General features: G+C 54.9%; 2 protein-coding genes and 1 long non-coding RNA gene across 5 annotated transcripts; 1 reads left to right on the forward strand and 2 right to left on the reverse strand.

Moving 5' to 3' along the window:
* Positions 1 to 276: 276 nt before the first annotated feature.
* Positions 277 to 10,846, reverse strand: Bsnd (barttin CLCNK type accessory subunit beta). Of its 3 annotated transcripts, none has more exons than XM_048815317.1 (5): positions 10,810 to 10,829; positions 10,380 to 10,661; positions 4,876 to 4,970; positions 3,459 to 3,719; positions 277 to 2,601 (listed from the first exon to the last, which is right to left on the reverse strand). In XM_048815317.1, exons 2-5 carry the CDS (start codon positions 10,554 to 10,556, stop codon positions 2,178 to 2,180), a joined length of 957 nt encoding a protein of 318 aa, XP_048671274.1. In that variant the 5' UTR covers positions 10,557 to 10,661; positions 10,810 to 10,829; the 3' UTR covers positions 277 to 2,177. The 3 variants fall into 3 exon arrangements, with proteins under 3 accessions (XP_048671274.1, XP_048671275.1, XP_048671273.1); XM_048815318.1 differs by lacking the exon at positions 10,810 to 10,829 and adding an exon at positions 6,079 to 6,213 and having other exon boundaries at positions 10,380 to 10,506; XM_048815316.1 differs by having other exon boundaries at positions 10,380 to 10,846.
* On the forward strand, positions 9,216 to 17,358 carry LOC125620376. Its single transcript, XR_007351994.1, has 2 exons — positions 9,216 to 10,208; positions 17,182 to 17,358. It is a non-coding gene; the product is annotated as an uncharacterized LOC125620376 (long non-coding RNA).
* On the reverse strand, positions 17,317 to 27,133 carry Tmem61 (transmembrane protein 61). The gene is made up of 3 exons (XM_015484827.2): positions 26,990 to 27,133; positions 23,296 to 23,645; positions 17,317 to 17,790 (listed from the first exon to the last, which is right to left on the reverse strand). Exons 1-3 carry the CDS (start codon positions 27,002 to 27,004, stop codon positions 17,430 to 17,432), a joined length of 726 nt encoding a protein of 241 aa, XP_015340313.1. The 5' UTR covers positions 27,005 to 27,133; the 3' UTR covers positions 17,317 to 17,429.
* Positions 27,134 to 27,139: the final 6 nt, after the last annotated feature.

Genomic DNA, 27,139 nt, shown 5'->3' on the forward strand with positions numbered 1-27,139 from the left:
GGTGGGACGGGAAACCTCTTTTCCACTGCCCAGAGCCCTGCAGGCCCCCGGGGCAGTCTCTGCTGACAGGCCAGGCCACCAGGGGTTCTCTGGGGATCGGGTCCAGGGCCCTGAGGTTGTGCCTGAGGGCCCTGGTGCCGATCTCCAACTGCACGCACAGGGACGTCTGTCGCTCACTCTCAGGCACCTACACAGCCCCGTGTTGGCTCATTCATCCTGCCCCAAGGGCAACAGGTAGTTTTACAGAAAGGAATTTTCAGATGAATAAAGGTGTCCTTCACTGTTGACAGCTTTTTTATTTCAGCCTTGGCGCTGGTGCTCTTTCTGATGTGGGTCACGGGAGTTCCTACCTTGACCACCAGAGTGCAGGGCACGCTGCACCTCACCTCAGCCGTGACTAGGGCATGAGCAGGGACATCTGTTCTTGTGTCCCATCAGCAGAGAGGTTGAAGGTGGCACCCTTCACTGCAGAGGTAGAAATGGCCCAGAAAGGACCAGCAGAGGGGTTTCCCCTTCCCTCAGCCAAGACCCCCAACCTCCACCCAGAGGCCCAGCCCGGTGATGCCTCCCACTCCCAGGTGGTCCAGGGAACAAGCCCTGGGTGAGGGACCTGGCTTGAGGTGGCACCACTGCCCTTTTCTCCACAGCTAGCTGCCACTGTCCCAGGCTGGGGCACAGAGGGACTTGGCAGAGATCCACAGGAGGCAGGCGTTGCCCTGTGACGCCAGAACACAGCCAGGCCTTCAGGGCTGCCAAGGCTCTTTGCTGCTGCCCTTGATGGACCCAGATGGTTGTTCAGTTGTCACTGTGCTGCCTCTGGTGTCATTGTTGATGTCTCTGCTCTCACCTTAGCTCTGTGCTCTTGTCTCAAACTTAAAAGAAAGTTGGCTTGCTGGATGGTGAGCCCTTTGGGGTCAAGAGTCATATTAGTTGTTCATGCCTCTTCCCTCCTGATGATCCCAGCTGAGCCTCAGGGACACAGTAGATGCTCAGGAGTCTAATGGACTTAATTTAGGATGCTTAATTCCACCCACTCTCAGCCAAAGCAACCACACCCTGTGGGCCGGTGGTGGGTACCATTCTGGGAGCTCTATGCCAGGCTTAGCCATCTGCCAGGGATGTAAAGAGGCCATGTGTTCAAAAATTGGGGAAGTGGAAGAGAGTGACATTATCTGCAACAGGTTCCTGGCCCTTCGTGAGTCCTGCACACCCTCAGTGACCCAGGCTCCAGGCCACCGAACCCACCAAGATGCCACCCTGGAGCAGGAGGCAGGTGTGATGTCACAGTGATACATGTATGAGCCCCGGAGGGAGCACCGAGGAGTGAGGACCACCCATTCCCAAAGCTGCAATGTCAGAGGAGGCCGTCTCCGCAGGGGTTTGCAGACTGAGTGTGAGTTGGCGGGAACCAGGGCTTCCTGGTGGAGAGGAGCTTGGCAAGTCTGTGAGCTGGGGATAGGGACTGGAGGAGCAGAGAAGGAGGTGGGGCTGCTCAGGGCTGCAGCTGGGTGGCCGGCAGGGGTCAGTCACCGAAGGTTTGGATCCTGGCGAAGCAATAGTGGGAGCCGCAGGAGGGACTGGGCCAGGGGGAGACCCAGTCAGTTTGAGTCAGACCACATCACCTTCCTGTGGACCAGAACAGGAAGGGGAGCCCGAGGGCCCTTGGGTAGCACCACACAGGCGCCCTGTCAGAGGCCGGCTTTGGGGAAGCAGAAAAAGCTTTTGAGAGCCCAGCTGCTGTGGATCTTCACAACAAATCCCATCTGACCTTCAAGAGCTTGCCAAAAGCTGGGCATGGTGGCGCACGCCTGTAATCCCAGCGCCTTGGGGGGCTGAGGCAGGAAGATTGTGAGTTCAAAGCCAGCCTCAGCAATGGCTAGGCGCTAAGCAACTCAGTGAGACCCTGTCTCTAAATAAAATGCAAAATAGGGCTGGGGAGGTGGCTCAGTGTTGAGTGCCCCTGAGTTCAATCCCCGGTACCCTCCCTGCCTCAAAAAAAGAGCTTTCCAGTGAGAGCTAAGTACTGGAAGAGCCCCTCTCCTCCCTGGTGTTCCTCCAGAGTTCTCAGAATGATCTTCGGTCCACTGTCTCCGTTGATCCTCCCTATGATCCCATTTCGCAGATAGGGAAACTGAAGCCCTGAGAGGTCAGTCTAGAAACTTTAAGGCAGTTCCATCTTAGCCCTGGGCATCTGGCTCAAAGCCCAGTTCTTTGTCGGGGAGAGGGTCCCCGGGGCTGTCTGGCAGTCCGTAGTACAAGTCTTCCTCTTCCTCCTCGGGCTCCTCCACACCTGCGTCTACAGCCTTCTCCTCCTCCACCTCCTTTGTCCTTGGGTACTGATGCCAGCTGTTGCTGGGCAGGGCTGTCTCCCACTGCTGCCCCTCTCGGGGCCCATCCTCTGACACAGAAGCATCATCAATTAAGGCAAAGTCATAGAAGCGGTTCCGTGTGCTCCTGCAGGCCCGGTGCTTCTGTGCTAGGGGGTGAGGTTCCTCCCCAGCAGGTGGAGATGGGTTGGGGCTGCTACCTTCACTGGAGCCCAAGTCCAGGTCATCTTGGAAGGAGGCCAAGGGCGCAGGGCCCTGGGGACAGGCTGGGGAGCTGCAGAGGCAGAGAGTAGCTCTGAGTCAGACTGCCTGGGTCCAGAGCCAGCCCCCACTGCAAGGCCTGGGGGAGGCCAGCTCACCTCTCTGGGGCTCAGCTTCCTCTCCTATAAAGCAGGGGAAATAAGTGTTCCCTCCACTGGTTGTTTCTGAGTTTATGGCAGATAATATGTACAGAGCACTTTGCATGATTTCTACCACGTAGTAAGTGCTCAAGAAGCAGGGCTCTTATGGTATTATCCAAACCAGGCCATTTCTGCACTTCCCCAATCATCCGGGGTTCTCCCCTGGTCCCTCACAGCCCCTGACACACCAGGGGTCCCTTTGTTCCTTCGTCTGCCTCCCCAACTGGACTGGGAGTTCTTGAAGGCTAGAGAGGAGGCCAGTTAAGGCCTGGCAGAGAGTTGGTGCCCAGAATCGATAATGCAATAAGCAAATAAATGGATGAATCTAAGAGCCCAGTTGCTGGAGGTCACAGGGCAAGTCAGCGGCAGGGTCAGGATTTGATCCTGGGTCCTCTGGCTCCAGGATCGCTGCTACCCATGACAACATTCAGAGAAAGCAAGGGCTTACTGTGTCCCTATTCTACAACAGCCCTGTGTGGTAGGAGTGACTTCCCACTGGGGAAACTGAGGCTCAGGAGAGCAGGAAACTTGCCAAGGAGACGCAGCAGGGAGCTGGGATTCCCACCCTGGCCTGACTCCTTGTCACCACTCTGCCTGCTGCTCTGAGTGTCCTGCACCCCCACTTCCCTCCCCTCTGTCCCGAGTGTCCTGTCCCCCCATCTAGGGTCCCACATCCCCGCCCTCCCCGGCCCTGGAGCTGGGCAGCCTCTGCTCCGAGCTCTGCACTCACCCAGGCCTGTTCTGAGTTCGGTGTCTTTCCTCCTCATTCTCATCCAAGCCCCTGTGGACGACCACAGCGGCCTCCACCCAGGCCTGGGCATCCTGCGGGCCACCTGCTTCTCCATCGCTGGTTCTTGGCTGTGTCTCAGGGGCCAGCAATGGGCGAGGATCCTCGCTATGGCCCAGGACCTTCATCTGGATATGGCTGAAGTCAGGCAGGCTCTGGTCGTAGGCCGCCTCCTCCCACAGCCTGACGTAGGGGGCCTGGGGGCTGCAGGGAGCAGACAGAGCAGGAGAGAGAAGAGGCGGGTGGGCAACGAGGCACGCAGCTGGCCTCGGCATCTGTCTTCCCCTGTCCTCTTGCTCTGTTACATGATCGCCCTGAACCTCACAAGAAGCTTCAGGGGGCATCCCTGGATCCACTTCATGGATGAGGAGGCAGAGGCAAGGAAGGTGAGTAAATTAAGTGCAGGATCCAGGCCTGACCCCACCTCTGACTTTCACTTGGTGTCTCCAAAGGGTGTGATGGCAAAATAAGGCCAGTTACTTGGGGAGTTTGTGGGTGCCCAACAGCATCATCCTGTTATTTTGAACAACACCTGGAGGCAGAAATTACCATTCCATTTTAGAGATGGGAGTGTATTGGCCATAAGAACCCAAGGCTCTGAGGGCTGCTAGAGGGCCAGCTGGGGCTCAGCTCTTCTAATTGCCCCGTGACTCTAGAGGTGCCATGGGGAAACCCAGGCATGGGGACTGAAGCTGGCTTGCACCCGTGGAGATGCAGCACTAGTGCTCGAAGACAAAGTCCCCTGCCCAAGGTCCCATGACTGGGAGATGACAAGAAACAGGCCAGGACCAGGGTGGCCTGAGCCCCAGCTGTCACAGCAGCTCACTCCTATATCTAGCCCTGTGACCCAAGAGAGTTTGGGATGTCCCCATGCCCACCCAGGTCCACCACTGCACTCCCAGTGGGAGATGTGTTCACTCTGTTGCAGGAGCAGCAAATGCCATCGTCACTACCATCTCCAAGCAAAATAGAGCGAGCCTCTAAGGCCTGACAACCTGGGCCCACAGCCTGGCCTTCAGAGTTCCAGGTCACACCTGGGTAGCTGAGGCCAGAGTGCTCTTGATTGTGCACAGAGCAAGGGCCAGGGCTTGGCACCTCCAGGGGAAAGGCAGGTTGGGGGCCAGAGTAGCCAGAGTTCAGGCCCCACCTCCATCACCAACTCCCCATGAGATTTCTCTGAGCCTCCATTTCCACTTCTGTAAAATGGGAGTAATAATGCGTAACCCATGATTTCTGACAGTGTGTTCTCAGGAAGGAGGAAGGCAAGGCTGGGCCCTGCTCAAGGAGAAGGGAAAGCCTACCCCACTGGCTTCTCTGGGGGAGGTTGGTCTAGGTGGCTGACCACTGCCCCCATACCTACCTCTTCACCTCTGTGGCAAGCCCATTCTCCAACAGGCCCAGGGGCTTCGGGGATAGGATGCCTTGGAAGTCAGAGTCCGCGGGTACGAAGGCGATCTGCAGGCAAAGAGGAGATGGCCTTTCTGCAGGTGACAACAGTGAGGTGGGGGAGTCCGCTGTCTCCTCCTCCTCTCCCTGGAGTCATGCAAACCTGTCCACACACCCTGGGAGAGAAGCTGGACCAGGCAGGACCCCCCTCCCCCCAGCTTTGGACAAGGGAGGAGGCTGTTCAGGGCACAGCAGTAGCAGTCCTGGGCAGATGAATTCCAGGCTCCTGTTCTCATCTTGACTCTTCTTCGTTCTCCCAACATTTACTGAGCACCTGCTGTGTGCAGGCACTCTCCCGGGCATCATGGTCACAGATGAGTGAGTGCAACAACCTGCCCTGAGCTCACAGCTCAGTCATCCCCAGGGCCTTCATCTAGTGTCCCCTGCACATGCCCAGCACACAGTAGGCATTTCATCCATATCTGATGAATGAGTGGGAAGCAGGTCATGTGTTTTGTGGCTCAGAGGTTGCAGTAGAGGGACAGAAAAAGGGGTGGCTTCAGTCACACCCTCCAGTCTCTGTCCCTGAACTTCCAGAGGTTCAGTGGGTTCCATGAGTCCAGCTCCAGGTGGGGGCACTGGGTGGTGGAGGAGCCCTGCCTTTGGGGTCTGGGACGCTGGGTGAGGATCCTTCCCTGGGCAGGTCACGCTCCGCCCAGAGCTCCTCTGTGCTGTTCTGGATTGTGGGGTAGCCTCTGTGCTCAGAGCAGCATTGTGCACAAAAATCAAAAGGTGGCGGCCACCCGGCATCTCCTGACAAGTGAGCAGGTAAACCAACCTGGTAAATATGCACAGCAGAGCCCTGCTCAGCCTTGAAGACCAAGGGAGTTCTGCCACACCACAACATGGGGGGAGCTCAAGGGCCCGCCGAGTGGAATAAACCAGACACAGGAAGACAACCCCAGGGAGATTCCACATAGCTGAGGTACCGGGACGAGGGACAGCACAGGGGCACACAGGGAGAGGGGTGGTGGGAGGTGCTGTTTAGTGGGTAGAAAGTTTACTTTTGCAAAATGGAAAGTTCTGGAGGATTCCGCACCACCCTGAACAGACCAAACAACACAGAACTATGTTCTGATGGTGTTTGAGACTGTTCATTTTATGTTTGTGATTTTACCACAGTTGTTAAAGATGGTGCTGGTTCTTCCTGTCTCCCACAGTCGTGGCGAAGTTTCCAGAAGGCCATTCATGAGGAGCCTCTGGGCCCGGCGCCTGACGCACAGCTGGCCCTCAGCAAACCTCAGACTGCGCTCTGCAAGACAAAGCCGCCTGGCTTCCCTCTCTTCAGAGGGAATATTTTTTGAAAAATTTTTAAGCAACTATTTGTTGAGACCCTGCTGTATTATACCAGGCCCATAAGTAGCAGCCCCCTCCTCCCTTCCCACGGAGTGCTGTGAGTAGAAGGCCCTCGTCTGCCAGAGAAGCTCAGTCCTGATGAGGAGAAGGGAATGATAGGTGGGGGGTTCCTAGGCCCCTGTGAGGGGTGAACTTCCCCCAGATGTTTAAAAATAAGGCAGGGTCTGGGCATCTCCCACCCCTACCAAGGATGCTGTGTAGCCAGCCAGCTTCACTGTCACCACCAACATCACTGTCAATCATCATCATCACCATCACTGTCAATCATCACCATCACCTTCAATCTCATAACCACCATCATCCCCATCCTTACCCTCACCCTCACCATCACTCTCCTTACCATCACCATCACCACCTTCACTATCATCCACCATTATCGTCACTGTCAATCATCGCCATCACCATCAACACCACCGTCACTGTCAATCATTGCTGTCACCTTCAACACCACTGTCACTCAATCATCACCATCACCATCAACATCATTGTCACTGTCAATCATCGCCATCACCATCAACACCACTGTCACTGTCAATCATCGCCATCACCATCACCAACACCATCACTGTCAATCATCACCATCACCATCAACATCATTGTCACTGTCAATCATCGCCATCACCATCAACACCATCATCACTGTCAATCATCACCATCACCATCAACACCACCATCACTGTCAATCATCACCATCACCATCAATACCACTGTCACTGTCAATCATCACCATCACCATCAACACCACCATCACTGTCAATCATCGCCATCACCTCCAATACCATAACCATCATCATCCCCACCCTTACCCTCACCCTCACCATCGTTATCCTTACCGTCACCATCACCACCTTCACTATCATCCACCATCATCGTCACTGTCAGTCATCACCATCACCATCAACACCATTGTCACTGTCAATCACTGCCATCACCATCATCGCCATCACCATCATATCACCATCTTCACCTCATTATCCTCACCATCAGCATCATCACTGTCCCTATCACACACACCATCATTGTCATTGTCATACCACCATCACTGCCACCATCACTGTCAATCAGCGTCACCATCAGCAGCAACAGCATTAAAGTAAGCCTGGAGGGGGTGGGGAGGAGGCAGCATCTTAGAACACAAGTTCTTGTTCTGAGGGGAAGAACAGGGTCAGGCAGAGCTGGGGGGAGGCCAGACGGTGGAGACCAAACCCCGGAACGTCAAGCTAAGGAGCTCAGCCTTCATCTAGACGCAGTGGGTGCTCTGGAGGGCTCCCGGGAGAAGACCCCAGTCAGACATGCATAGGCAGAACACAGAGGAGTCCTGGAGGGAGGAAGGAGAGAGGGAAGCCCATGGACTGCTCAGGTGCCTCGACCACCAGGCCCCAGGCCAAGTGAGGAGGGGGTCCTGGGGGCCAGGCTCTGCTCTCCCTGCCACTCCTCCCCTTCTCCAGCTCCCTGGAACCATCCAAGCTATTAGGTTGAGCATGTCCAAGGGCTCCCCAACTAGATCTGCCCCTCTCCCAGTCCTGAGGCCCAATTCATGCCCAGATCTGACCAGGAGTGCTTTAGAAATTCCACGAGATAACCCAGGTGAGGTGCTGGAGCTGGCCTGGCCACGGTAGGCACTCCACACCTGCGTGGGAGACTGGAAATGTCTTCTCCCATCCTACAGCCTTGGGTTCAAGTTCTGCCTCAGTCCAGACGACCATCATCTCTCACGTAGACCAGAAACACTTCCCCACTATTTGGCGACCCCAGACTATCCTCTATCCTGTCAGCCTGATAACCTTATCACACTGCAAAGCTAACCATGGCCTTTCCTTGCCCCATCAACCTAAAGTGTAAGGTCCAAAAGCCTCACATGGCATCCAGGCCCCAGGAGCCAAGCCCGCTCCTCCCCACCTGTACTCTCCTCCCCTCGCCCTTCAGCAGCCACACTGGCTCATCTGCCTCGTTCTCCATGTGTGTTTGGCCCTGTGGCTCTCCTGTCTGGGGGGCCTTGCCTCGACTGCCTTCCTCTGTGACCGCGAAAGCCCAGCTCAGCCGCTCCACGAAGCCTGCTTTTCCCCCCTCAGGCAGAAAGCTGTCTCTCCTACTAGATCTCCAGCTCCTCAAAGACAGAGACAGCTTCATTCATGTGGGTAATGCTCCTCCTCACCTTCATCTTTATTAGCTGATTTAATTTCCTTATATTTATATTTTATTCCATCCAGAAAATTCCTTCTCTGAAGCTTTCCATGGGCCCTGAGAGCCAGGGGAGGGGCTCCAGGGAGGACCGGCTACAGCGGCCCAGGCTCCGGTGGAACGGGAAGGACCCCCAAGCATCCCCCTCCTTTATGACACCCTTTCTCCTTCCCTTTCTTGGAGCCAGCCTGCTCCAGGTCTAATACCTGAGTCCCTGCGATACACACACAGACCTGGACTGTCCCACACCCCTGGACTCACCCACAACCCACCCAGTGCCACCAGCACGTGTGTCCAGAGCAACAGCTCTGCCAGGGTGGTGCCTCATCCCCCATGCATGCCCCCACTTGGCCACACAGGGTGCTGGCAAAGGTGACCCCTCTGCCAAGGCCACAGTGGTGACAGAGGAAGCAGGGGTTTACATCCGGGCCTGTGGGAGCTGGAAGGCGTGGTTTCCCCCCACCATGCTGCCCCCACAGCACATAAGCATGTGAGCCCATCAACAAGAGCTCATTAAAACCCAGCAGTATCCCACCCACTGCCACCCTGGTCACCCGGGCCACCTCTGGGGAAGGCAGCAGCAGGAAGGATGCTACCCTGCATGTCCCCTGGCCCTCGCCCAGGTCTAGTCCTCCCTCGGGGAGGAGGATTCTGACGTGGAGGCTCTGGCCCCAAGGCCCTCTTCTCCCAGTGACCTCTACTTGGGGCATTGCAGGGACAGAGGCGAGTTGACTGTAAACTGCTTGGTAAATGACCACAAACCAGCTCAGACCGCCCCAGCTGCCAACACACTGACACCCCGAGGCTGGCCCACAAAGAAGGCAGGACTGGGAGAGATTGGGCCAGCCCAAGCCTCTTCCCTGCTCTGAACTCTTGTGGGAGGAGAGGAGGGGCTGGGGGCTGGGAGGCTGATCTGTCTGGACCTGGAGCTCTCCAAGTTAGGCTCAGCAGGGCCTCAGACGTCCCCCAAACCCTGTCTTCTTTGCTCACAAATTGTACAATTGAGAAAACAGATGACCCTTGTCTCTCCGAGTCTGTCTCTGACCTGCTAAGTGACCTTGGAAGAGTCGCCCAACCTCTCTGGGTATGGAAGTTTTACAGTCCTGACACGTCCAGGATCAACAACAGCAACAACGCAGCATTTTACCTAATTATAACACTCTGTAAATTACAAGTATTCCTGTACTCCAGCTCTGATCATAATAACCCACAAGGCTGCAGAAGAGACTTGGGGCCCCATTTTGCTGATGACGATACTAAGGCTCAGAGAGACAAGGTCACACAGAGTTTGGAACAGAGCTGGAACCAGAACACAGAACTCCAGAACCAGGGCTCTTGCCTAAACTAGAGGGCTCACCAGGCTTAGGAATATATAAAACCCTGAAAAAGCACATGCACTGGGGTTAGGCCTGGCCCACCCCAGGACTCTCAGCGGCTCCGGGATCCAGAAGGGCCCGAGGTGGAGGACTGCCCTTTACACTCTCCAGCCCAGACTCTGCTATTCAGCTCTGGGGCCTCGCCTTTTGGAGCCTCGGCCTCTCTGCTCTGCCGTGGAGCCACAGAGATGGGCACCACAGACCAGGAGAGCCTGGTGCGGCGAGCACTCGTCAGCCTCTGGAACCATGCACCAGGACAGGTCTGTGCTCCACTGTCTCCCCCGTGACTCTGGTTCTGGCCTCTGGGCCCAGTGGCTTCTGATCAGCCCTCAGGGTGAGTATGGACGGGTGAGTAAATGGAGGCTACTGAGAGCAGAAGAAACCCAGGAGTCCAGTGGAAGGATGGAGAGGTCTAAGGATGGGGACAGGCGCATGGAATGAGGCACAGCCAGCACCCTTGGCCCCAGCCCATCCCAACCCCCCCCCCAGCCCCTGCACTGCCTACCTTGGGGTAGCACTGGCACATGCTCCAGATAACGCCTCCCATCACCATGACACTGCCCATGGCGTAGAAGGTGCCGTAGACCTGGGGCCGGTCGTGGCTCATGAGGAAGGTGCCAAGGGACAGCAGGAACAGTCCCAGCACAATGAAGCCAATGCGGAAGGTCTTCTCATCAGCCATGGCCACCTGGCCAGGCCCTGGCCAGTGCACCCCCAGCAGAGGGAGTGCAACAATCACATGCTAACCCCCACAGGCACGCCAGGGAGGGGCTAAGCTCTGGGATTGCTGCAAATTGAGGCTTAAAGTTAAAGAGAGCAGGATCCCTTGGGGGCCAGTTCCCAATCCCAGGTCCAGCAGCTCAGCCCGGCTGGAAGTGGCATGCACCAATGGGCAGGCACGCCCAGCCGTCCACCTTCACTCCTGGCCCTCTCACCTTCCCTCTGGGCCCAGCCGCCCCGACTGTGTGTGTGTGGATCTGAGGGAGGGAGGAGCAGGGAGGGACAGGGAGGCTGCAGAGGCTGGGCCCCAGCCAAGGCTTTGACATCACCTCATTTGCCTAGTGTGGGGCTGAGTGTGTGACCAGGCGGCTCCACACCTGCCAGCCATGGGAAGCAGGGAACCATCCTGCAGGTTGGAATGCCACTGGAGGAGGCCAGCATCCTGCAACTTGACATTGTAGAGCCCTGTGCTCATCTGGGGTTCAGCAGGAACAGCCCATATCTACTGAACGGTGACTTCTAGAAACATTACAGCTGCCACTGCACTGAAGTGGAGCCCCATGAAGCAAGGAGTCACCACTATTCCCACCTTATAGATGAGGACATTGAGGCCCAGATGAGTAACTTGACCAACGTCACACAAAGTAGAAATAGCAGCAGCTGGAACAGGAGCCCAGAGCCCATGCCCTGGCCACGGTGCAAACTGCTGCACCACAGCACAGGGTGAAAGGGGTCCAGGGTCTGGGTTTGGATTCTGGCTCCACCATCTTGGGTAGTGTGGTCTCGATCAAACTAGCTGCCTATGCCTCTGTGTCCTCCTCTGTAAGATAGGGATAATAAGAGTCCCTCCCAGGGCAGAGCTGTCTCCAGGCCTAGCCTCCATGTCCCCTTCATATGCTATGCACCATCCAGACCTGCTTATAACGAGCTGTCCCTAACCCCAAAGGGTTGTTATGAATTGATGCCCCTGCAGGGTGTGAATGACCCAGAACAACCTCCTAAGGTCCTCACAGCCCAGCCTGAGAAGGTGCCTCGATCCAGAGAATAACATTCTACTGGTGGATTGTCAGTTCTGGGACAGCGGATGGGAGAAGTCAGATTCTCTCCCGGGACTGCAGAATGAGGGCCAGGGGCGTCTCTAGGAGAACATGCCCTGGAGTTCTTGCAGGGTTGAACTGCTGATGTAGGGTGGAGGGTGTCATTTGGATACTAGGCTTTCAAGTTTTGGAAATTGTGGTCAGCAACTTCTCCCTCCTCCTTGGCAGCCTGTGCTGTTCCCTCAGGCCACACCTAGGCTCACAACATGCACTCTGCCTGGCGTTCCTCCCACAGACCCTTTTTCCAGGAGGGGCTTCTCTATTACTGGTTCAGTCTGCCTGTTACAGATAGGAGGTCCCCTGGCACAGAGGGCAGAGGACCCTGCCCAAGAGATCACTGAAGGCTAAGATATTGGATCACCTCCAGATCTGGCTCCAGAGTAAATTTAGGCAGGTGGATGTGAGTTTTGTCACCTGTGAATTGGAAATGACATAAGGGAGGGGAAGTAATCTGAGACTATTCACAAGTCAGGACCTTTGTTTTACAGAGGCTCAGAGATAGGAAGCAATAAATCCAGGGTCCCCCAGCTGATGTTGATCCCAGAAAAAGAGACCAAAACCCAGAGGAACGGCAGCCTACCCGGTCCTAGAATCTGGCAGAGGGACTGGCCACTGAATGGATCGCTGTGGTCCAGCAGGGCCTCGTGCGCCCCCTGATGGCCGCCACAACACGTGCTTACACCCTCCTGTCACATCCTGCGGTGATCGGCCTCCGTCCTGCAGCCCCCTAGGAGGTGGCAACAGCCGGGAGTGGGGTGGGAGGGGGGGCGCAGGGTGAGGAAACCGAGACCAAGGAGTGTAGGGGTTGCTTAATATCTTCCCAAACTGAGCTGGAGGGCTGAGCTGTGACCGGAACCAACGCACCCCCAATCCCAGTGTAGAGGGACCTGACTTTTAGCCATTCCTGGGAGGCCTTCCTGGGTCCCCGTACACTTTCTCGCAACTCCGACCTTTCTTTATTCACGAATCAGCCTTCTTTACTTTTTTTTTTTTTAATCTGAGTCGCTTCTCAAAAAAAAAAAAAAAGAAAGAAAGAAAAGAAAAGAAAGAAAGAAAGAAAAGAAAGAAGGGAAAGAAAAATGGGTCTAATCTAATCTTCTCCAAAGAGTCGTGATAAGAACTAAATGGAAAATGTTTTGGAAAATGTTCCGGGCGGTTCCTGCTCCCCGCAAGCCCTCCTCGCCTCTGACTTCTCCCTTCCCCGGTGAACCGAGGCGGAGGGGCGGTGGGCGGGGCGAGGGGAGTTGTTGAGCCTCCAGCCACCCTCCAGCAGGGGGCGCGCCAGCCACACCTGGGCTCACAACATCTTCCTGTCTAAAGGGATTCAACTACTTACCTTCGTGGGGAAGAACCATCCCACAAGAGGCAGGTAGGGAAAGAGCATGCCCAGTTGACAGTCGCAGAAATGAGGCCCATGCAGGCAAGGTAAGGGAGGCAAGGTGAGCCACCCACGGCGGCACAGCTAAATTCAAACCAGGGCCTCAGTCAGTCTCTGGTTGGGCTCCTACCACGTGCGGGACCCTGAGGTGTAAGGCATTCTGATCAACACAGTATTGGGGGTGCTTAGTCCTACCTTCTGCCGCACAGTATGACAAAGACTGTAATAAGCATGAGGTCAGCACATGCATAAAACAAAGAGCCAGATAAGACCAGAGTGGGGACAAATTCACAGAAGGGATTCCTGTGACAGGGCAGGAGGAACATCCAGGAAAGGGGCCAACGTGTGCAATGGCCCAGAGGCAGATGCCCATTGACCCATGGCTGGAGACAAGGCCACATGCTATGCACAGTTGGTCCATCTTGCCTACTCCTCCCGGACCTGCCTTCCCACACCAACTCCATCCTTCCCGTGAGTTACCAGGACACCCACCTGGATATCCAGCCACCACCATCCTCTCTCACCCCCATATCCTGCTGGCCCTACCTTCAGGATATGAGAAGCCAGCCACTTCTCACCCACTCACTGCTCATCACCCTGGGCTGGGCTTCCGTCATTTCTCTCCCCCTACCTAGTCTCTGCTTCCATCCTCAACCCAGGAAGTCTCTTTCTAACCCAAAGACTAGGTCACTCTTCTGATCAAAACCTTGGAATAGCTCTTTGGCTCTCAGAGTAAAAGCCAAAAATCCAGGATGACCCAAAGCCCTGGATAATGTGCCCAGTAACCTGCTCATCACCCCTCTGAGCTCAACACTCACTCCTCTGACCTCCCCGGCTCCCTGCTGTTCTGGGAATGCACAGGTACCCCAGGGCCTTTACCCCTGCCCTTCTTCTGCCTGGAAAGCTCTTCCTCCAGATAGCTACGTGGCTCCTTCCCTGAGCTCCTCCAGGTATTCCACCAAATGTCTCCTTTACAGTGAGCTCTTCCTGGTCATACCCTAAAATCACAGACGCCCCTCCCCAATGGTGTCCTGTCCTCCTTCCCCAGCTCATTTTTCTCCATAGTATTCATACCATCTATCACTCTACACCCATTATCAGTTTATCTGTCTCTTGTCTCTCTCAAGGGGAACCCAAGCTCTCGCGCAGGGTGGCAGCCTTGTTTTGTTCACTGCTGTGTCCATGGGGCTAGACCAGGGGACACTCTAGATGGTATTTGTGAGTAGAAGGATGGACTGTAAGGAGCAGGGCAGAGGAAGGCCAGAGGGAAGTAGAGGCAGGAAACTTCCCGGGTCATGCGAAGGTATATGTCGTTCTTTAAAAGGTCAAAGGAACCGCTGCAGGGTTGTGCAGGGGAGACAGAATCGCTTAATTTTTCACTTAGGGAGAGAACCATCCAAATGAGCATAGTTAGGGCTGGGGATGTGGCTCAAGCCGTAGCGCGCTCGCCTGGCATGCGTGCGGCCCGGGTTCTATCCTCAGCACCACATACAAGACAAAGATGTTGTGTCCGCCAGATACTAAAAAATAAATATTAAAAAAAAATTTAAAAAAAAAAACAAATACATAAAATAAAGATGTATCAACAATTTAAAAAAAAAAAAAACAAATGAGCATAGTTAGCAACAGAGGAGTAGCAGGTGAGGTTTCTGACTGCACTAGGCCGACTGCAGGTGGAACCTCCAAGGGAAGGTGTTACCTGGGTAACGGAAGCTGGGAGGAGCCCAGGGAAGGTGCAGGAGGGGGCTGAGCTCCAAGGGTCCCTGACATCTGGGTCTCCAGCAACCAGCACAAGATGGTGTCTGTGTGGGGTGAAGGCGCTAGACAGCCAGGCAGGAAGCCCACTGGTGCCACCAGGGACCACCAAGTGGCAGACCTGGCCCTCGAGAGGCTCCTTGATGGGGCTACCTGTAGTGGACACAGGATCTTGAGTTTTCAGTGAGGCCACTGCAGCTCAGAAGGGGACAGCAACATGCCTCTGTCAGGAGACCTTGGATGTGGCCTTGGCTGAGCCTCCACACAGCTGGTAACCTTGAGTGTGTCACTGTCCCTCCTGAGGGCTTTTGATTAAGGCACAGATGAGTGATGTGAGAGAAAGTGGAAATGTCCTTCTGGCTGCCCAGTGCTCCCACCCTGCCCCCTCTGCTCCAGCCGGGAGAAGTGGGGCCTTCTGCTCACACCTGCAACTCATTAACTCACCTGCCCCCGGGGAAATTCCTCACTCTGGGGGCAGAAGCTCCCACCTGTTAGGAACTGCAGAGGGTCCCCAAATATGTGTGTCCAGCCAAGGTCACACAGAAAGGGAGGCCACTCCCACACTGCCCTGGGGATACCTAGGAAGGGGAAGGGGTACCAGGGGAGAAGAAGGGAGGGAAGCACTGAGGGGGATCTGGGACTGCGATTCCAGGGCTGGGGAGGGAGAGGGTTCCTTCCAAAAGCCCACAGGGGGATGAGGAAGAACTTCTAGAAGGAGGGAGGGTGCAGAGCTTAGGAGCCTGGCTGTGCACAGAGCGAGGATATGTGGGGAAAGGGAGGCAGGAGATGGGAGGTTGGGATGGAGACCAGACCTGTTCCCAGACCAGTGCAGTGGCTTTCGTTATTCAGAGTGAGGTGGGTACCGGTTCTGAGCCTGATCTGATCTGCATTTGACCAGCTTCACCTTGGCCCCTGGGCTGAGGAGACTGCAGCCAGGACAGGCAGAAGCAGGAGCCTGGGTGGCAGTGATGGCAATGTCTAGGCACTGGTGGGAGATCCCAGGCCTCAAAAAAACACTGGCTGTAACTTTATTCTCTGAGTTGGTTTTTTTTTTTTTTTTTTGCCTACCAGGGATTGAACTCAGGGGCACTCAACCACTGTGCCAAATCCCCAGCCCTTTTTAATATTATATTTAGAAACAGGATTGCTGAGTTGCTTAGTGCCTTCTTAAGTTGCTGAGGCTAGCTTTGAACTCACAATCCTCCTGCCTCAGCCTCCCCAACTTCTGGGATTACCAGGCGTGCACTACTGCACATGGCTGAGATTTTGCCTTTCTGATGCAGTCTTCTCACCTGTTAAATGGGGACACACCACCTGTAAGGAGTGGTTTTGCAGGTGGGAAACAATGGCATATGGCATGCTGTTATGGCTACTGCCCTTATCCTGTTGACTGAGCCCCAGGCCTTGTCTGCCACACGCCCAGTGCTGGCTTCATGAAAGAAGGTTCGATTCATGAGTAAACGCTAGGGAGTTCTAAATTAAAGAGACAAGACTCTAATTACCTTTAATACCAGCTCCGAGGCGGTGGCGAGGTTTATAGAAGAGACTAGAGAGAGAGAGAGAGAGAGAGAGAGAGAGAGAGAGAGAGAAAACATGCCAGGGAGTGGGCTTTTATTGGGGAACAAAAAATTCCAGAAAAAATCCCATCCAATGAAGGTTAAGGGGGGCAGCATCCCAAGGTCAGGGGTGACGATTTGGGTCTTCGGGGCAGTGGCCAGACACGCCTCTCAGACCTGGAGAAGGGTGGGGAATAGCTATAACACAGCTGTGTCTAAGCACCTCTCACCCAGCCAGGGAGGTAACTCAAATCAAGTACAAGGATGGCCTCCCACAGCCTTGGAACCCCTGCTTGCTGGGAAGGTCAGGTAATCTCATCGAGTTGGATTTCTCATGGGAAGTGGGGTGGGGTGGAGCCTTCGAGTTGCAGAGTGTAGTGGACAGGAAGTAGATACCTCTGGCACATCTGGAAAGCAGGAGGTGTGCAGCAGGGGCATCTGCAGTTGGTAAAGGGATATTACCTCTATTAATAAAGCTTGCATACCTAGAAAACCTGCATTTATTATGCACCACATTGGCGCTGAGCTTGAGGCTCCATGCAAGCTCTCTGTATCCACTGTTGCCATCCCCAACTCAGCAGTCCCAGGTGGGGCTTGTGCCACTGTGATTCTCAACTCTGCTTTACAGACAAGGAAACCAAGGCAGGGAAGGCTACTGTTCAACATCACCAAGGTTGGAATGTGCTAGGATCCCTACACAGGTGGTCTGGATTCAAAGTCCATGTTCTTTTGGTCATAAACTTGGTGTGTGATCTTGGGCCAGTTCCACCTCTGCCTCTGGGGCCCTGTGTTTTCTTCTAGATGCCGGCCAGCACCAGGCGCCAGCACTGTGAACATGCCAACTTGGATGTTCTGTTCCAGTTGGGCCCCTGATGACTGCACCCTCTAAGATACTACATGGAGCAGAAGAACCACGGAAACCAGCCAGGCACAGAATTGTGAGACATAATAAAATAGGATTTATTTTAACTCACTAAATTTTGGGGTGGTTTGTTATACAATAATAGACTCTTAAAACAGCATTTAGCAACAGACATATGGTTGGGTGCTTACTGCATACCAGGCACCGGAGGAGACCCTGGAAATGACACATCATTTTTGATGCAAGTTTCAGGGCCTGCGAGGAGCCTGTAACTCACCCCATCCCGCCCTGCAGTCTGAGCCAGGCCTGGGAAGGAGCATGCAGCACCTGGAGCAGGTGTTGTGTCTCCAGAACAGGCATCAAGAGCAAGGAAAACGCTCTCGTAGCTGGGCGGAGCCAAGGGGGGCGGAGTCCCCAGCAGGGCATCCCCCGCGTCGCCACACTTCCGGCCTTCCTCCTTGGGGCACACAGTTGGTGCTGGGGGCCCCTCAGCCAGTGGGCAGTGCGTGACCTCCTCGTAAGTAGGGATGGCAACCACCTTTGGGGTCCTACAGAAAGAAGAAAGGCTGTTAGCCCAGGCCAGGACAAGACCCTGCTGTGTGCCGGGGGCGAGAGGTGGGGAAGGCTTCATGCCACAGTCCAGGTTCTTTTTTTAAAACCAGGGGTTGAACCCCTGCCTGTTGTTTTGTTTTGGGGTTTTTTTCCCCCTCTTTTATGTTTTGAGACATGGCCTCACTTAATTGCTGAGGCTGGCTTTGAACTTGTAGTCCTCCTGCCCCAGCCTCCCGAGCTACTGGGATGACAGGCGTGCGCCATCGCACCAAGCTCACGGTCCAGATCCGAGCAGCCCCTGCATGCCCCGTGAACACAGCTGACACTGGGCATGCGCAGCCTGCCCTCCTGCCGCCTCAGTTCCTTCTGCCGGGAAAGGCTCTCCCCAGCACGCTCCTCTGCTGCGCAGTCCCCACTTGTCCTTTGAGGGTCCTCATGATGTGTTCTGATGTGTCCCTCCCCAGGTCAAGCTCCCACTCCTGGCTCTGTCCTTATGGGGCTCTTCTCTGTCACTGCACAGACACTGCCCAGTTGTCCCAGGGCAGAGGGGGCAGAGGGCATGAGTTCAGGGATGTCATTGGATCACTGAGCCATGCTCCATGAACAGGAAGACGCGGACAGCTGACCGAAAAATCCTTTGCAAGATCAGAGTTGCGAGGCTCAGGGCAGAGTGGGACTTCTGGGTGCTTGGGGCCTAGCTATGGCAGGCCTGCCCGGACATTACTTCTATGTGCCCACCTCCAGGAGTGGGAGTCTGCCATGTCCCGAGCCCACCACCTTTACCCTGTAAGGCTTAGCTTTTGTGAGCCTGTTCCCCGCCCCCACCCTGAGCCACTGAACCACCCTCAGGGACTTGAGACAAAGACCAGGTCCTCTGAAGCTCTGCAGGCCAGGTTCCAAGAACAAGCCACACCAACACTGGCAGGAGTGAGACTGGATCTTGCCTCTCAGCTCCCTGGTGGGTAGCTCATCTTCAAGGGTCAAGTGCCTCCCTGCCCAGGCCTGGGGGGTGGGAGGGTCACTGGCCTGTGGCCAGGCTGCTACAGCTTTGGGGGACACTGACAGATACGGGACTGACTAGGTGATCTTGAAGGTCACTCCTGACACTGAGTCCCTCAGCTGGTCCTGATTCTGAGCACCAGCTGGTTCAGCCATGGCTCTGCCATGGTTTGGGTGGGAGATCCTGGCTCAGTAACTCCAATACTCAGGACCTCATTTTCCCCATCTGTCAAATGGGGACAATAATGGCATCTATCTCATCAGATAGTGTGAAAATGAAGTCAGATGATGCAAGAAGTCTTGTAGCACATGCTGCACCAAAAGGGGCCATTCATATGTCGAAGGGCTTCAAGGAGGGGTGGGGCCAGGACCTCTTGTCACAGGTGTCCTGTAAGGTAAGCCTGCACAGGCTCAGAAAGTCCGAGTAGCTTGTCCTCGGTCAGCATGGAGCTGGCTGGGGAATCAATAATTCCCATTGCACACACCAGTGGTCTTGCTGTGGAGACCAAGGAGGGGCCAGTAGCAGGAAGCCAGCAAAGGGGACAGAAGAGGTGGGGGATGGGATTACACACCAGGGACCTGTGCTGGGAACTGGCTGCTGCCTCCTCCAGGAAGCATCCAGCACCTGCGGGGGACACAGCCTTCTCAGGTACTATGTCTTCTTGGCCCAAGCCACCAGGGAAGCAGGCTCACTGCTCAGCATCACAGACCAGGGTGACAGAGCAGGTTGATGGAAACCTGGATTTGAACCCAGCCTGGGTAGCAGTAGAACACAGGACATCAGCCAGGAGCCCTGCTGAGGAAGCCAGCAGGGCCCTCGCCCTCTCTGAGCACCCAGAGGCATTTGCAGGAGAGGGCAAGACAAAGAATAGTGCTCCTGGTGTCAGGCAAGCTGAGTTCTCTTGCTATGTGACCTGCTCCCCGCACACACAGTCTCTGAACCCTTTTCTCCTCCATATAAAATGGGATAATAATTCCCATTGCACAGATGCAGGGAAGGAAAAATGCGGAGAAGCTTTGTCAGCCCTCAGAAAAATGTAAGTAGTGGGGTTTCCAGAGCCCCCACATCTCCTGGCCTGTTCACCTTCTGGTCATTGCCTGCCCTCTCCCAGTTAGTTAAGCTCTGAGGGGGACAGCTGGCAGGGCAGGGCCCAGGGGCCCTGTGAGCTCAGCATACAGCAGGAAGTTTGCTTACAGGGCAGATGTGGAGTGGCCCTAAACACCACCTCCTGTCACCTCGGTGGCCAGCTGGACCCACCAGCACTTAATCTCCAAGGTCATGGTCCATAATTGCCAGGAACTCGGGGAACACAGGCCCTGCACAGGGCAGCCAAGTCACACACCCTGGGGCAGGCTCCATTCATGGTGTGTGTATTCTGGATCCAGTGACCCAGCACTCGCTGGGACAGCCCTGCCACAATAATCCCCATGCGCAGAAGGCTCCATGGAGGCCGGGACTTGCCTCGCTCTCTGGAGCCTGGTCAGGGCAGGAGACCTGGGGCTTAGCACCAAGTGGGATACCATTTGCCTAACACTTGAGCTCTGCAATCTCATTTCACATTCATGACCACTGGAGGGAAGGACAGCATCCACCCCTTCATAAGTGAGTCATGCTCACACATCAACTAGGTGGCAAATCAACTAGGTGGCAAAGTCCCCACCTTGCCTGACTACAAAGCTGGAGCTAACCCCATAGTGTCACCCTTCTCTCCCAAGTCAACCCATCTCTCCACACCTCAGCCCTCTCTTCTGTAAAATGGGCCTAATCCCTACACACACCTCAGAGGTAGCTGAGGCTCCAGTCAGTGAGTGGGCACGAGAGGTCATTGCCAGCTGTAAACACGGTCACAGCAAGGAAAGTCAGAGTGTACCCGAGCCTTACAGCGTACACCTCCCCATCACTCAGCGCATCTGAGTCTCACGGCAGTCTAGGGACCAGGTCTGTCACCCCTAGCTGACAGATGAGGAATCAGATGGAACCCAGAAAATCTATTAATGTTCATAGACATGCAGTTTATAAAAGAAGGAGCAGGGACTAAAACACTTGACTTCCGAGTAGCCCTGGGCCTTGTGCTGTGCCCACTGCAGATGGGACCCCTGGGAGGCCCCATGTACCACCTTGTGAAGGGGGCTTATATGTTCTCCGTGAGCCCCTAAAGACAGGGGTTTTGTCTATCTTGTCCACTGCTGCATCATCAGCCCTCAGAATAGGACCCAGCACACAGTAGGTGCTCCATACACATTAGTTAAATGCAGGAAAGAATAAGTGGGTGATAAGTGGGGAAACTGAGGCACCACAGGGGAATGAACCTGCCCAGACCAAGGAGGCCTGTGTCTCTGACCCAAAGGTACCCACAGCCAGGCACCGGCAGAGAGCGAGGTCCCTGGAGACAGGCACAACCCGATAGCCAGCTGCTGGCTCCCCAGGCTGCAGAGCTGGGCTGGCCGCCACAGGGGAAAGGTACACACTAGCAGGAGAGCCTCCTCGACACGCAGCCAGCCCAGCCTCAGAATCTGACACTTGGATGTCAGAGCCTGCTGGCCAGGAGCCTTCCGCAGCCTCCTGGTGGGTGTCCAGTCTGCTCAGAATGAAGGCAGAGTGGCCCCACCTGAAAGGTGCAGCCGTGGCCTGGACCCTGTTGCCTCAACACAGCTGTGTGTACAGAAAACACCCCCTCCCTGCCTGTGCCTGTCCAGAGTGCCAACGCCTGGCCTGGCTCCTCGTCCCACCACCATTAGGTCCCTCTGAGTCTCGTCTGAGAAATACAGGGTTTGGTTGGGTGGTCCCCAAGACCCTAGCCCTCCCTCTAACAGTCGGCCCCAGGGGGCTGACTCCTGGGCTCAGTGGCTGTGCTGAGTGCTGTCTGGCCAGAGCAGGAACAAGCACATTCATCTGCCCTCTAACAAAGGGAAGAGGGGCGGCTCACAGGAATCTGGGTGAGCCCCTGCTGCGCCCAAGTTCAGCGCTGCTGGATGGCATGGGAGGGGGGACAAGCTTTGCAGCCAGCAGGCTCCCACCACTTTTAAGTTGTGCCTTGCAAATGGCAACAGTAATTCTTATGCTGGGCGCCCTAGATGGACAGAAGGACCAAAAGACAGATGATGCAGGCAGGCCCCTGAGGTGTGGCACACCAGGTCGTTTGTTGAATAAATAAGGACATAAGGGCATGCGTCCCTCAGGCATGCTCACCAGGGCAAAACTGGTTCTGGGGCTGGGTGATGTTCCTTTTAGGAAGAGAGCACAGACGTAGACACAGAATACACACAGAGAGGCCTCACGTCTATGGGAGTCAAATTTCATGGAGAAGTAAGAAAAAAATGTCCCAAAAGGCCGGGATGACAGCAATCATGGCACAACCGGAGGAGAAATTCATGCGGCATCTGTCTCCACCCTGCCCTGTGCCCTTGCACATACCTGTCCCCTTGAGGGAAAGTTGACGTTTCCTGTGCACCTACTGTGTGCTGGGCACTGGGCTACACTCTACGTAGACATGACATCATTTCATTTCACAAGGAGTGTGGGGAGGCCAGTGTTCAAGTCCCAGTTCTGAGACACACTAGCTGGATGTTCCCAAGCAAGTTACTTAATGACTTGGTGCCTGGGTTTCCTCTTCTATGGAACGCAGTTAAAAACAGTAGCTGGAGGCTGAGGCCGTGGCTCAGTGGTAGAGCGCTTGCCTAGCATGTGTGAGGCACTGGGTTTGATTCTCAGCAACATGTATAAGTAAATAATAAAATAAAGGTCTACACATCTAAAAAAAACAAAAAAGCTGACTGGGTGCAGAAGTGCATTCCTGTAATCCTAGCAGCTTGGGAGGCTGAGGCAGAGGATCAAGGCTAGTCTCAGCAACTTAGCAAGGCCCTAACCAACCCTGTCTCAAAAAAAAAAAAAAAAAAAATTAAAATGAGATAGGAATGTGGCTCAGTAGTTAAGTGCCCCTGGGTTCAATTCCCTGCTACCAAAAAATAAAAATAGCAGTAGCTGCTTCAGAGGGCCACCATGAGGACTGACGGTGTCACCATGAATAGCGGTATATGGCAGGTACCACGCAGGCACGTGCTATTATTGTCATTGCCGTTACTATGGTTTAAATTCAGATGAAGAAGCTGAGGCTTATGGAGCAAGGGTGTGACTGACTTGAAGTCCCTCAGCTAGTTAGTGAAAGAACTGGGTCAGGATCCCAGTGGACCTGAATCCTTCTTGTGCCTGAGCTCTAAACTCCTCTGCTATGCCACTGAGCTCACCTCTTCCTGGAAGCCTGCCTGGATTTCTCCACGTCCCCAGGGGACGTGTCTGTCTCTCTCACACAGCTCTAACTACTCTGGCTTGTCATCTGCTGAAGAGGCTTTAAACTCCTTCAGGTCAGTACAGACCCACTGATCAACCTGGGATACAGGGAAGGACCTGGTCCAGAGAAAGAGCCTCAGGAGAATTTACTGAGAAAATGCTGAATAGTGTGACTATGATCAGTCACTTAAGGTCCCCATCCCACCCCACTGACCTGCAGTTCTCCTCCTCCGAGGTCTCCACAGTGAGGTAGTACAGGTCTCTGGAGAGGTGGTATGGGTCCCACCGGGGTGGCCCCCGCCTGCTGACCTTGAGGGACCACAGTAGGCCGCAGAGCAGAAGCAGGCCACCTGCTCCACAGCAGAAGAAGCTGACAGACCTGAGCAGGGGTCTAGAGGCCTGGGACACGGCGTGCTCAGCAGGTGGGACCCGCTGGTCAGGCTGGGCACCTGCATCCCCTTCACTCCACCAAGCGAAGCAGAGCGTCCCGGCTACCAGAAACACCATGCCGCCGATCATCATGCAATAGCGAAGGGTGGAGGCCACTCGGCCCCTGTCACATGTCTGGACAGAAAGACAGAAAGGGAAATGGGCATGTGAGAGGTAACCAGGGACCTGGGTTTTAGTCCTCCTCTGCCTAAGGTCACTGTGCAGCCTTGGAGAGCTCATCAGGCTCCTCCAGGTCTCAGTGTCCTTGCCTGTGAAATGGGGACACTGCCCTGACTTTGCAGGGCTACTTTGAGGGTCACAGATAATGTTTATCAGGTTCCTAGAGCTGTGCCTGGGACACAGTAGGAGCCCAGTAAGAGAGCCACACGCACTCTATGCCTCTCAAGGGCTTCATGGCCTGGTGGGCATAAGGCTCCCCAACATGACGACTTTGTGGACAACTGGGAGGGTGGAGAGTGTGCACCTATTGGGTCCCCTGACCTGCCAGGACCAGGACTTGCTGGTTAGGCTCTGCCTTATCTCATCTGGTTACAAGGCTGTGAGGTCCTGCTGTTATCTCCACTTGACAGGGGATGACACGAAGACCCAGAACAAGCATAAAAAGTTTGAAAATCACTCCATGGAGCAAGACTTTGTACAAAAGGACACTCACCATGGCTTGTTTATGCTGGTCATAAAGAGCCTAAAATGTCCACTATAACAATATGGTCAGTGAACTATGGTATAATCTCCAGATGCAATAATTAATAATAACCTATTAAAAAGCCAAGCTTGGCCAAATGTGAGCAGAAGGGACCTACTCACAACACCTACTTCTCCAATGTCACTGAAAAACAAAGCATGAAGAACCCCACAAGCAAAGCAGAACTCCTTCCCTGCATGTCATGGTGATTGACAGTTCCCTTCTCCCCCAGCACCTCATCTGCCTGAGAGAGACGGACTCAGGGAGACAGGGACAGAGACCCTGAGTAGACGGAGACCCGGGTCCGTGGCCAGTCATGCTTGTCCCTCCCCTTAGATGGAAAACACCTCCAGTGTGTGCCTGTAATGGATCAACTAGAACAAAAACATAATTAATTTAAGTGTCACCAGATTCAAAGACTTACACAACGTGCCCACAGGTGATTTATGGTTAAACTGCTTGACCAAAGAGAAACACTCTGAACCCCAAATATAGAATGATTATCATGGGTCTTGATTTTCAAAGAAGCTTGCCTGAGAACCTGCATATTTCTTCCCAGGAAAATCACATTCATAATCACAGAGCTCAGCCCTGGGCACATCGCCTGTCTCCTCTGCTCTGAGAGGCAAAGGCGCCCACACCGTCTTTGGGTATAGACACTTTTGCTGTCTTTAAATAAATCTTTGCTTGTGCCTTGCTTTTGATGAGTCTGAATTCTCTGTGGTTAAAGTCAAGAACCTGTCCAGGCTGAGTGGAGATTCCATTCTCCGGTTTGGAGGGTCCTCCCCAGAATCCCTGTCTGGTGACATGACTCCCCTCAACCGAGGCAGGTGGGCAGGACAGGCAAACATTCCCACTTTACAAATTAACGGATTCAGCTCAAGAAGGTGAAGGACCTTCTTGATACAGCCAGATACAGCCTGGTTCTCACACCTGGGCACACCTGCAAGAGGTCACCTTTGATGCTTTTTTACTTTCTAGGAAAACAATACTTGCTCAATGTGAAGGGAAGCAAAATGCAAACTAGCATGAATTCTGCCCTCAAGAGGAGCATGGTCTTGTACAGAGGTTTTCTATCCTGCAGTTTCCTAGCCTGTGTACATAATGACAGGGGCAGCAGAGGTGAGCTGGGCACCATACCAAGCACTTTATGGGTGTCCCCTCATTTAATGACTTCAACAATGTTATGTCCCAGGGACACTGGGGCCCAGTATCTGATTCAAATCCCTTTGTGGGTACACAACTATGTCCATGTATTTGCTAAACGGCGGCAGGTGAAACCATGCCATAAGTATTTGTAAGCCTCGGACATGGGTGACACCCTGCCCTCCTTCCTGCTCACCTCCTCAAAGGCCTGCAATCACCCTGAGTGTGCTCTCACATAGCGTGTGGTAATCCGCTTGTGTGGGTCTCCCTCCCTCCCAGTGGATCACCATGGCAGGCAGGGCACTTGCTAACCTGCCATCTAGGAAGCTGGAGGGTGTCAGTGTCCGCTGGATGAAGGACAGCTTGCTCAGCAGGGCTAAGGTTCTTCTATTATTATAAATCGGGGCTCTGATTCTCATCAAGGTGTCCTGTCCCAAGACATCCATCTCAGAGAGGTGGTCCTCAGGCAGTTTACCCACCCCTCACACTGGTGCACCTCCAGAACCTGTACCCTGTGGGGGCAGGGGCAGGGCTCCCTGCCCCAGAGGGTGTAACCCCAAACGCTAGGGGGCAGGCAGGAAGCTCCTCCAGTCCCAAAGAAGTCCCACCCCAATCCCCACTCAGTGGGGCCTCCCAGCCTGACCTGCTTCTACTACTGCCGGCCCCCCATCTTCCTCTTGCCCTTTCCCCACCTTCTCTCAAACTCTGGCCACCTGGGGGTCTCTGCTGGACCTGCTCCTCCCTCTGCCTGGGGAGTCCTCTGCTCCCACCTCTGTCCCCATGTCACTGGCTATGGTGCCCCAACATCACCCCCTCCCTGAAGTTCTGCCCACCTCCCTGCAGCCAGAGGGATCAGAGATCTGAGCCTCCTCCCCACCGATGGCTCCCCCTCACTGTGGTGGCTCTGCTAGCTCTGGACCTTGAGCAGGCCTCTGGGGGTCGTGGGGGAGCCCGTTATGCCAAGGAGAATGCAGGCCACATCTGAAGCTGGCGAGGCAGAGCAGGACAGAGGATGGACCCTGCTCTGACAGTGGGCAAGCTTCTTCATGCCATGGTGCCCTACTCTATAAAATGGGCACCAAAACAGGAGAGCACCGAGAGAATTAAAATACACAAAAATCACTCCTTCTCCTACTGTTAGGGTTTTTATCTCCACAGCAGCACTTAGAACCTGAAGGCTCTCCCTCCAGACCCACCAGGAGCAGGGCAGCCTGAGTCTAGGTTCTGGCCCTGGCAAGGCGGCAGTGGGACCATGAGTCCCCTGGTAGACAGCCCTGTTCCTGCCGGGAGAACCGGGAGGAAATGCTGTACCCGCCCTGGGGCTGGCGGCACCGAGGGATGCGCTGTGCCACCTCTGCCACCCGACGTCACCAATAAGGGCACGATAGGTTCCAGTTTCTGTAAAGAAGAAACCATCTGAACAAGTGGCCGAATCCATCCCCATGTTAACTGCTGGGGAAACTGAGGCCCTGAGTGCCACCACCTAAGGCCACCCTGGAAGTTAGAACACATGGGTGCTCTGGGGCGTCCAGCCACGCGCGATCAAGGTTAGAGGGAGGGGTCCTGGAGGGGTCCGTCTTAACCCGAGCCGGAGTGGTCGCCAAGCAGGGACGGAAGGGATCGCACCCACCTGGGACGCGGCCATCTGGCGACAGGCGTCAGGCGCGGTCTGCCCGCGGGGAGCCCGGCGGGCCTGAAGGCATGGTGGCAGAGTGAAGGCAGGACAGCTGGAGCGCCCCGCGGTCCCTCTCCCCGTCGGGTCCCGGGCTCTCGCCCGCCG

Source organism: Marmota marmota, unplaced genomic scaffold, assembly GCF_001458135.2.
Source record: "Marmota marmota marmota unplaced genomic scaffold, marMar, whole genome shotgun sequence".
NCBI classification, from domain to species: domain Eukaryota; kingdom Metazoa; phylum Chordata; class Mammalia; order Rodentia; family Sciuridae; genus Marmota; species Marmota marmota.